Raw genomic sequence first — 11,362 nt, forward strand, 5'->3', positions numbered from 1 at the left:
CTGCGGGTCGCCGCTCAACTGACGCGGAGGTGAGCGCGGTGTCAGCACGCACCGGCGGACGTTAGGAGCTGGAAACAGTTTTGCTTTTCTTTTGTATTATATTTGAGATGGGGAATACATGTTTACAAAATGTGTGCATTTCTTAATTACTGCTTTTGTTACTGACAATTCAAGTGAGATAGTGACTGTGGTCATAACAGAATTAGGGAAAGGTTATAATGCATGTACAAAAATATTAACAACATTTACACTAAGTAAGGGGTCAGTGATATTAACAGGGACAGCCAAATTCAGTCAGATGCAAACTGGCACAGCTCCAGCTGAATCTGGCTCAGTACCTCTGTGGAAGAACAAACTTTTAACAAAATACTCACAACTTTGTGCTTTCACACAAGCCTTGGAATTTTTCCTCCTAAAATACAACTGTTCTGGGCTAGCACCGGCTTCCCCACATGCATACATATTCAGATGTGCCCTTTCCACATCCAGCAACATTCAACTTTGCTCAGCTTGTTTTGGAGCAGGACTAGGAAATAAAAGGGATGCTGGTAAAACACTTCAAGCCACCCGAGGCAAGTGCACAGCTTAAGGAGTACTGAGTACTTTGAGCAACAGTGACTGTAATCTTAGTGACAGCAATGATGATATCAGTGCAGGGCATTTTCTACCAAATACTGGGATTTTTTGGGTTTCTTTTCTTAAATGAGTACCCACAGGTGCCAATTTATCCAACACACTAGAAGCAAAAAATACAGGAGCAAGGACCTCACTATTGTTAGTATTTTAATTCCTGTGTTAGGCAAAGAGCCATCTTACTGGTGCTCAAGTGTTCTCACTGTAACGGCCTGTTCTTAATCAGCAAACCATGTACTGAATTTTAAGCATGCAGTTGTATCTTACATGGCAATGTAATGGGATTCAGGCTAGTTCATAAAGTCAAGCTGCTTTGTCCAGAGATGGACATAAGCTTGTGCTGAAATACGTTTCCAAGTTGGGAACACAGACAACGGGGGTGTCTGTGTACAGTGCTGGGGCTCTGCCGCAAGAACAGTATGCTTGTCTGCCTCTGAGTACATCATAGAGAGCCATAATTTAACAAGTGTACATCCAGTTTTTGCCCAGATTCAAACATCCTGCCCCTGATTTCCAAACCATGTGCCGCAAAACCTCAAACAGACCACTTCTGGTGAAAGGTGGAAGCATGGGGGGAGTGGGCACCGAGTAAACAGATGCAAATCCTTGGTCCTTATGTCTATTTGCTACTGACATCCATCCCCAAGAAATTATCCTACTCATTTATGCCTCCCTCTCTTTGAAATAAGCAGTAAGGCAGGGCCGCAACCCCCACAAAGTAAGGAAAGGGCCAGCCCAGGAAGGCACAGAAGGGTTCCTCAACCTGGGCATCTTTGTACAATCCAACTCATCCCTCTTTTCCTAACAAACCTTTTCACCTTTGCAGCCTGTTTAGTTGCCAGCAGCTTGACTGTTGCAGTTTCCCTTCTTTGGCAAGCAGGGCTCATCAACCCTCTCACAAACACCTAGCAAGGTCATGTCTGTACAGTGCTTAAGAACGTGCAAAGTGCAATGTAAGTGCCAAATCTTCCTATTTGAGAGATTCATGAATTAATATTCCAAGAAATAGATGCACTGAGGTACCTATAGCTTAAACACTACATTCCCTCATGATTTAAAAAAAACAAACAAAACAAAGCAAAAAACCCTCATAGAACTTCTGTCTCTAGAAAAGATGAATCCTGAATATGAAGTGCTAATACCTTCTTTATATCCTGTCAAACTTACCACAGCCACAGAGTGCCCTTTTAGTAAAAGCAAAACCATGGAAGTGAATTGAAGTTCTCAGAGAAACTAAGAACTCTGCATTGATCATTTCCTCAAATACCATCTCTGTGGTATTTCTAGCACAGGTCTGCTCCCACCTACTACATCTGAAGAAGCTGCTGTCTCATAATGCAGAAGCAACACATAGTACACTTTCAGATCTAGTGTTCTGATGGCTGAGCAGCCAGAAATATCCACTAGCAAGGGTAAGAAAGACCATAACTTGCATGAGCTCTCTGAAAAGTTCAGGTTTTGCCCTAAGTAAAGTCCATGCTCCTCATTAGGGAGTCTGTGACAGTAAGGCTGTGCACAGTATCCAACAAACAAGCTCCTATCAGAGCACTCCAGCTATCAAGTATAAAATTATTATCCTGGTGGTCAGAAAAGGATCAATGTCATAATGAATTAAGCACTGCACATACTTTTCCTTTTTCATTTCTGTATCAGCTTTGGCTGATAATAGGCCTAAGATTCAACCGGCTAATGATCTGGTCAATGAAACCAAACCCTGCATTCCTACACACTGTGTGATAGATTTAAGACATGGCACAAGAGTCAGTAAACAGTAAACAAACACTGCTGTAAAATGCTGATGCAAGTATCAGAATTCAGCTGTTTTTCAAGTGTTAAAAAAACACTGAAAACATCCTGACAAGATATCCTGGTTCTGTTGAAACATGAACAGCTGTAGTAGGTCCCACTTAGTGGTTTCATTCTGGTTCCATACTCCAGTGCTTCTGTCAAATATTCCCTTCATCGATGCTTTGCAACTTAAGTCTCTGGCTAGCATGGGACCTGACACCACGCCGTGTGTTTATGGTGCTTCCTGGCAGAGTCCGCACAGGGAACAGAGCTCCTGGTAAAGCATCTTCCCCAAACAAGCTTATCTTCACATCAGCTTCAATAGCTCTTGCTAAACTGGATGCATAACTGTCCAGAGATTTATGGACTTCAGCTTTTACATTAAGAACAGAATTCTTTGCAGATTCTGGGGGAAAAAAACCCAAGCAAACAACATATCAGAAAATAAAGCTGATCAGCATGGCTGTGCAATTGCTTGAAGACTATATTGGTCCTTTTGTCAAGGTATCATCATGCCCTCTGCAAATACTTTACATATACATATGACCACAGCAACTTTGCTAGCACAGAATCAAGTAAGTTAACTGAAAAAAAAAGTGAATTGGTTCATCTGTTTTCACCCATATCTGCTGAGAAACACACTCAATAAAGTAAATGAAGTAAAATAAAATAAATGAAACAGTGAAATTATATTCAGACCATTTAAAGTCTGTAGATGGAAGAATTTCAAGTCTGCAATGACAAAAGTTCAGAGGAGGTGGCAAATGGGAAACATTTGGATAATGGAATCAAAGCATGAGGGAAAGAAAATGTATTCCTTAGGAAACACAAACCAGATGTAAGAGCCACCAGGTAAGTGGAGCTGCAGAGAAGATATTGATGTGCAACATAAATGATACGTATGCAGGGAATCCCAGCTTCTAACTCTTATCCTTGTCCATTGCTTCTTGAGAACTGGAAGAAAGACTAATCTTACCTTCTGTTGTACCTGCACCAATGGTCAGGTCTGTCAGGTGAACAGTGGTCAAATGTTTTAAGGTAATTTAAGTTTCTGGGAGCTTCCTGAGCACATGATATAGTTGGTTCTGAGCATTTCCATACTTATGCCTAAACCCACCTTTAATTTGCTCTACTTCATCTTCGAACGTCACTGAACTCCTCCTTCGAGGAGGACAGACACAGTGTGGGGCTTGAGTGCCATCTGAACTATAATCTTCAAGAAGCATTGTCTCTGTTCCTGAAACAAAGCAAGAGTTCTCAAACAAAACAGAGTAACACTGGGATACAGTATTTATGCGGTGGCAAAAACCTTCCCGTCAATAGCAGCTCCTTCAAAAGATGTCTAAACCCAGTGTTTGTGAGTAAATTTCAGCTTGATTTAAACGCTGCACAAAAAAAGAATGAGGTCAGAGTTTTCACTCAAGCTATTTGGAAATCTTTTCTCATTAGCCATCTAAAACCTCAAGCAGCTCCTAAATGTTCAGCTGCAGAGCTTATAATGTCAATAGGACAACCAACAGAGGTGCAACCTCACCTTCAGTAAATGAAGGATAAAGCTGAGGGCATTTCCTGGTGAAGACAAGAGGCTAACAGTGGCTACCTGAGAGGCAGACAACCATAGCTGCCAAATGTCATGCTTGTCATCAGATCTGGATGTAAATCTGAATGGGAGAATTTTCCTGTTCAGTGCAGTCTGTATCTAAATACCTATTTTTACTTTCCTGAAGTATATTTTAACGGGGGAAAAAAAACCTCTTGGTGGTTGGGAATGATTTTTGTCTGATGAGTTGGGTTTTTTTTTCCAGTTGAGGAGTCGTCTTTTTTTTTTTTAAATGTCACCACCCTGCATTTGCTTTGCACCTTTCCAATATGAAGTAGAGCTTACAAACACAGGAAATTAATGTTGGCATCTCTGCAATACTTCCACATAAAGGGCAAGACTGCAGCCCAGACCTCCCTTGTAATGCTGGTCTCTGCTGTGTCAGGGAGAAGCGGAGGAAGCACTTTGGGGAGATGCCAGGACAGTGCTGAGTGAGCAGTCCTCAAGGATGTCCATTTACTCCTGTGATGTGACAACAAGCCCAGCACAAAAAGTCTTCACAGATTTTAGAACTCTTCCAGATGGCAGCTTCTCGTCTCTTTTCACTCACTTGACTGCTTTTGATCCCCAAATGTACTCTTTTTGCACTAAGGAGGTGTTCCAGCACCCATTTTACAGAAAGCAAAAGACGTAACTGGGGGTGTACCTCTAGACAACATACTGCTCCGTAAGTGTACTTTTTGCTGACAATTCATTGTGATACAGAAAAGTGATAAACTCTAGTGTTATGTCTCCCTCCAGCAAATGAGAATGAGCTGCTGCCCTAATACAAAGTCTCAAATAAGCTAGCAACTTCCTGTGCTGTTCTGTTGATCAGCTGGATTTATGGTGGTCTACTGGAAACAGTAGACTTACATATCTCCAAGGGTAGCAGATCCTCCTCAGCAATATAGTGTGGAATGGAAGGGTGGCACAAGGAAGAAACATACTTTTTCTCATGGAATAGGATTTTAGTGTGGTTTTTTTTCAAATGCACTACTTGAGTACATTTTTTCAAATGAGGGTAGTGAAGAAATTAGCCTCTTGTTCTTATAGGGCAGATCTCCATCCTTGGAATAATAGGTCTTAAGGCAGCATTTCTAGCAATTAGGGCTTGGGTCTCACATCACATTTTGTTTATAGCTGGCACCACTCGGATTCTTTTCCTCTCCTACTTCATCTGCTTTTCACAACATGAAAAGCCCAGCTTTAGTTTACCAGAGCAGATGAAGACACAGGCCACGGGATCATATACTGCAGCAGGCAGCATTGAAGAGGGACTAAGACTTCTTTCTGCTCTTTAGTTCCTCACAGTGAAGGGAACCATATCCAGAAACAGTATTTCACAGTGGATCAATGCATACCCAATCCCTGGCTATGGAATGTAGTTGCACTTCTAACAGCACTCAGTATGTATTTAGTTTGTTCATTTGTTTAAACTGCTTGGTACCATTCCTCAAAAGATGGTAATACATCATCCTCTTAACTGAGACAGGTTTACCAGGATGCTATTCTCCTTTATCACATACAGCTGCAGAATACTCACAACAGGCTTAAAACTACCAATGAAAGACAACCATCAAAATAAATCCCAGCTCCACAGACTTCCTTTACAAAAGTAAGAAACAAACCTCTAACACCAAGCAAATGTTAGAAGACCACCCTCTGATGTATCTAGAGCAGTAATACTCTTTAAAATAACTGCAGTGCAGTTAAGGAGTGGTAGATGATTTAACTGTGAGAAAAATCTATCTACAGTTCTGGATAGAAAATTACCAGCAGAAATTTCCCCTTTTCCAAACCATCTTCAACTGAGAGTTCTTAAGTAGTGACGAAATCATAAGCTGATACCACCCAACGTGTTTATGTTTACACTGCAGGATGACCAAGACAAAATCTCTCAAAAACTAGGACATAGTGAAACACATTCTCTACAGCACTTTGTTGCTCTGTTCCACATAGGTACAGGGAAAGTCCCTGAAGAACAATCAAAACTAAAGGAGAAGGGCACAAAACCAGTGAGTCCTGCTCCCAAGACACATTATCAGGGAGGGTCATCATTCCTTAGAGTAAACTGTATTTTGCAAGTAAATACATTGAGACCAAGGAAGGAAAAAAGCAACTGCAGCAGTTTTGTTGTAACAGCTGGAACAGATGCTTCGTGTCATCCATCCACCAAGAGACATATGTGTGTTTAAATACAGACTGTCCCAGAGAGTTCTGCCAAGTTACAAGTGCAATCTTCTCTCAAGAGAGCAAGGGACTTTTAGTTACCTGAATCCTGTGAGCAGCTGAAACCTGTGTCTCCTGTGCTGCTGCTGTTTCCTAGTGGCCGCCCCCCTGCCATGAGGGCAGTGAGATGAGGAGATAGCCCCAAATCTGCAAGAGAGATTTGTTCTTGTTATACAATGAATGTTTAAGGGATGCATACAATGAATGTTAAACAATGAATGTTTAATGTCTGCTGTAGTAAAAAACATCTTCCAGTAATACCCTCTCTACTGCCTTATTTATTACACTACATAAAACTTACCTTGCTGATCCAGAGTGCACAGCATCTGGGCTTCCCAACTCAGAATTCCAGTCAGCAGCTTTCAGGTATCCTTGTAGTCTTCCCATATGGCAAATCTCCTTTCTACCTGCACCATCTCCCCACCACTCCTTTTGCAGTCACATGTGTTTTATCAGCCAGACAGGCTGAATAGGGAGCATATGCACTTGGAGAGATGGGGATATCTACCAGACACCTTCTAGACAGAGAGTAACCTGACAGCCACCAGCAGCTGTGACAGGCCATTAGAGTGGCAGGAAGCTCATGAGCAAGGCTGGGGCACTGAGATGCCTGGCTTCTTTCAAATCTCCAAAACAAGAAGGGAGGAGATTCTAGGATTCTTACAGTGGCGCTGTCTTTGGATCCGACTTCACAATTTTGTTGTGGATTTGGTTGTGGGTTGTTTGTATTTGTTTTTTTACCTTCCCTATCAGCCTCCAGCTAATACACCTGATATATTTGAAGCTGTCAACTTCTTATTGCTTGGACAGAGAAAGAAATTTCCCATTTTTACCCCCCCACTCAGTTCCCAATGTATTCATCCATAGCATCTCCTGGATATGGATTTGCCAAAGCACCTGCAGCTTGAGATGTGGCTGCAAAACTCTTTCATTTAGATAGGAGCCTCTCCCAGATTGCAGAAAAGACAATAGATGCCTTGTTGCTCTCCCCTTGATTCTGCATTTTAGATCTTCCTTTTCCAATTAAATAACTTCAGTTCCTGTCTCTGCATGAAATGTCCCAAGGGACCCCATGAGGATGTCCTATTTTTGGAAGCTCCTGAACAGGACCATGGAAATGATTAAAAAAAAAAAAAAAAAAAAAAAAAAAGAAAATCAGGATTTTGTTGCACTGCTACTTTAAAAAAGGCAAACTGACCAACTGAAACTCTCAGCCTCTAGCTTGGGGGGACATCAAATAGTTTTACTCTTTTACATAGTTTTACTTTATGATCTTTTCTTCACAACCATTAAACCTAAAACCTGAATTTATAGAAGTAGTTACACCAGTGTAACTGTAGTGGATCTCAAACAGTTGTAGCATAAAGCCAGGAACTGAAGAACAAGTGCTGCAAAATGTACTATTGCCAGTGCTCAAATCTGGGTAACACAAAACAATAGACATATAAGAAGAAATGCTTGAGAGAAGAAAATAAACTGGTTTTAATAACCTCACCACTATGTTTTCTCTGGCAGAGAAAATTTTAGTAGGAGAAAGAGGTTAACACCCACAAAAAAAGAGAAATTCTCCTTTCAAGTGTCCATGATAACCTGAACAAAAGACTGCTAAAACCTCCAGAAACATCCCACTGTTTAAAGAGCCCAGGAACATGCCAAGCACACGCAGACATTAAGTCTTGCTCTCACTGGTATTAAGGAAAAGCACCTTTTGTGGCCATGCATCTTACCTGTGATCCTGTTGGAAATGCTGAACAACCTAGATGTCCTGTGCCGCTGGACAAAGGACTCGCGATAATACCGGTCCCCAAAACACATTCCTAGTAGTTCTTTGCGCACTGTCTTGTTCCACAGTCCATAAATTAGTGGATGGCAAATGGCACTGGAAAAGGACAACCATGTAGCTAATGTCTCCAAGGCAGGGGAAATACTATTCTTTCCCCAAAGTGCTTCTGATGTAATTACTACCATGTAAGGCCCCCACGTAATCACGAAAGCACCGATGACAACCAAGATGGTTATGAAAGCTTTGCACTGGTTGGCTGAGTAGACAACCCCTTGGAAAGCATTCCTTCGGCTGCCCGAAGAGGATGTGGAAGTGTTGGAGTTCTTCCTCCCATTTCTCTGGGAGTCCTCCTCCACAATGATGACACTACCACAGTGGATTTTGCGGGCCTTAATCCTTGCCACTCGGAATATGAATCCATAGCAGATCATCATGACCATGAAAGGCAGCAACGCGCACCAGATCTGCCAGAAGGCAGTGTAACCAGCCTCTTTATGCCAGGCTGCCACACACATCCACTTGAACTGGTCAAACTCCAAAGACGACCAACCAAAAAGCGGAGGGAGGCAGCCAATAAGGGAATGTAGCCACACATACACAAGAGCTACCACTGCTCTGTTGCCTGTTATCTTCATTGGGTAAACCATTGGGTACAGGACAGCATAGTACCTGGTGGACAAGAAAAGAAAGAGTCAATAGAAGCACAAAAGATGTACAATACAAAAAGGGACATATTTTAATGATGTTGGTATCTAGTTCTTTTTTCTCCAAACCCTGAAGTGGGTTCAGGCAGCCTGTTTACAAAAATAGTTACATGTAAAAACACGTATCATTGCAGTCAAGACTGTAAAACTTGGCTGAAGGTACATATGCAGCTATTAAATCTGTCCTTATATATGAGTGGATGCTTAGGGTATAATCTGGAATTTTAAGTCATTATTTCTTGTTTCTCAGGTCGTATGTTATTATACAATCAATAGCTTTAAAAAATTCTAGATGCACATGAGCGTTTTGCATTATTGCTGACACCACTTTCTTCTGTTCTGCATCAAAACTTCAAAAGGGGCTGAAGGGAAAAGGACACCACAGTGGTATGCAGCATTATCCACTGATATGAACACCCTATGGAATGACTAGGCAACTTGTTATGATTCATTAGAAAAGAGCCACTTACCGGTCTATAGCTATGAGTCCAAGAGTAAGCATGCTGGCTGAGCTGATCAGCATGTAGAGCAGGGCTGAGAAATTGCACCAAACAACTCCGAAGATCCATTCTCGCCTGATGGAGCTGGTGACAACAAAAGGTAGCACCAGTACAGAGAGCAGAAAGTTGGAGAGGGTCAGGCTGAATACAAACTTGTTGCTCAATGTGAGAAGGTAAGACTTCCGATACAGGGTGATGACAATCACCAGGTTGCCCAAACAGATGAAAATAGCAATGACGATTATAGCAATGGACTCGGTGACTCTGACCGCCCCATCTTCCTGTGTGGTGAGGTTCCTCAGGCCCTTCACATTGCTGAGGGAGGAATTGCTGCTCATGGTCAGAGCGTGCAGAGCTGGAGCAGCCAAGACATGCTGAGCAGCTAGAAGCAGCACAACGCTCAGAAACATTCAGGCAAGATTTCTTCAAACTCTCTCCAAAGACTGGAGGCCCTTTTCCCTGTGTTAATTAAATTTACCTGTAGGATGCAGGAAACCATTTTAGATGGGAAAGTGAAGGGGCAGGAAATTACTTATGGTTACACCAAAGAAGTCAATGACAGTGCCAAGCCTAGAACAGGGAAGAAACTGCCTGAAAGACAAAAAGAAGTGGGGGGACAAGGAAGAAAATCAGCATGTTTTACTTTTGAAATTTTCTAAGAATCTTACTTGTTTTTAAACCATACTTACCAGCTGTGCATCTCATTCAGTCCCTTCATATAGGCTGCGAAGAAACAAGAATGTCACTATCAGTCTTTGTCACTTTAAAATAAGTAACTTTTGTTTGTTTATTGTTTTGTTGGTTTTTGTGTTTTGTTTTGGTTTTTTTTTTTTTTTAAATTCTGCCTGTTTATCCTGCTTCTTACCTTGTATTCTGCCTACTCAGCATTTGCTGGTGGTCTGTGGATGCCTGGCTAATCATGCCCTGCTGACTCTTTCTTAACAGTTGCTATGTAACATTCAAAGACTAAGGGATCGTTGCATGTACTCTCCTAACATCACTTCTCCCTGTTCATGATCACCTTAGCTACAGTGGTGATTCTATTTTACTGCCAATACCAAAGAACTAGGGTAACTGCCTTTCTGTATATGAAAACATTTTTCTATACGTATTCTTTACAGTGAGGGTGGTGAAACACTGTCACAGGTTGCCCAGAGAGGTGGTGGATGCACCATCCCTGGAGACATTGAAGGACAGGCTGGATGTGGTTCTGGGCAACCTGATCTAGTTGAAGATGTCCCTGCTCATTGCAGGGGTTGGAGTAGATGATCTGTGGAGGTCCCTTCCAACCCAAACTATTCTGTGATTCTATGAAGTTTGAAAGACCCTTCCTCGCATTAGGCTGCTGTCCACCTATTGAGAAAACCTTTAACCCCTGACTTCTCACTGGCAACATGCATCCCACTAATTCACAACCTCCATTTGTGACACTTGTTTTTTTTCTCCCAATTCCTCAGCAGCCATGCCCCTGCTGCATTCAACTCCTATCTACCTCATGCAATCCTTCACCCACCCGCAGGCCAGCATACTGAAGAAAAAGCACCACCAGAAAACCCCCCACGGATATGCAAACCAGAAAACTAGAGAGTCCAACAATTAATGTAAAGTTGATATAAGCATTCTTTTTGGAAATCAGAGACTTGGGGAAGGTTATCTCAGCTAACCCTGCGCCCACCCACAGCTCCCGAAGGGCCAGGAGTACTCACTGAAACGCTTCTGTCTGCGCGGCTGCCGTGGCCTCAGGCGGCAGCGTCAGGCGGGAGAGCCACGTTTTTTCCATTTTTATCTGTGCTTTCCTAAGAACATAATTAAAGACACTACTGGGCCGTGCTTTGTAAAGCGTAACTTAGATCTTCTCTAGCGAAGCTCTCTGCCAACTCTTTGCAGAAGTGCTTCTCCTCACGTTGCTCCCCAGACGTGCCCGCACCACCTCTGTGTGCCTTTCCAACGCTTCCTGACCAGTGCAGGTTTTGGAAAGGCGGCTACCCCCGAGGAGCTAAGGCCGCTCCCTGCACCAGTGACGGCCGGGGCATCTGACGCTTCCCGACCCCTCACGCCCTGCTGCACCCCGACGGGAGAAGGCGGCCTCCGGGAGAGGGCAGAGCAGGGCAGCATCCCATCCCATCCCATCCCGTCCCGTCCT

The 11,362-nt window shown here is 42.8% G+C and overlaps 1 protein-coding gene across 1 annotated transcript; it reads right to left on the reverse strand.

Annotated features, from left to right (window-relative positions):
• Positions 1-2,579: 2,579 nt before the first annotated feature.
• GPR161 (G protein-coupled receptor 161) lies at positions 2,580-9,629 on the reverse strand. The gene is made up of 5 exons (XM_010015969.1): positions 9,190-9,629; positions 7,960-8,684; positions 6,275-6,379; positions 3,539-3,658; positions 2,580-2,827 (listed from the first exon to the last, which is right to left on the reverse strand). The coding sequence occupies exons 1-5, from the start codon at positions 9,627-9,629 to the stop codon at positions 2,580-2,582; spliced, it is 1,638 nt and encodes a 545-aa protein (XP_010014271.1).
• Between the last annotated feature and the right edge of the window lie 1,733 nt (positions 9,630-11,362).

The sequence above is a fragment of the Nestor notabilis genome, unplaced genomic scaffold, assembly GCF_000696875.1.
Source record: "Nestor notabilis isolate BGI_N333 unplaced genomic scaffold, ASM69687v1 scaffold14710, whole genome shotgun sequence".
NCBI lineage: Eukaryota > Metazoa > Chordata > Aves > Psittaciformes > Psittacidae > Nestor > Nestor notabilis.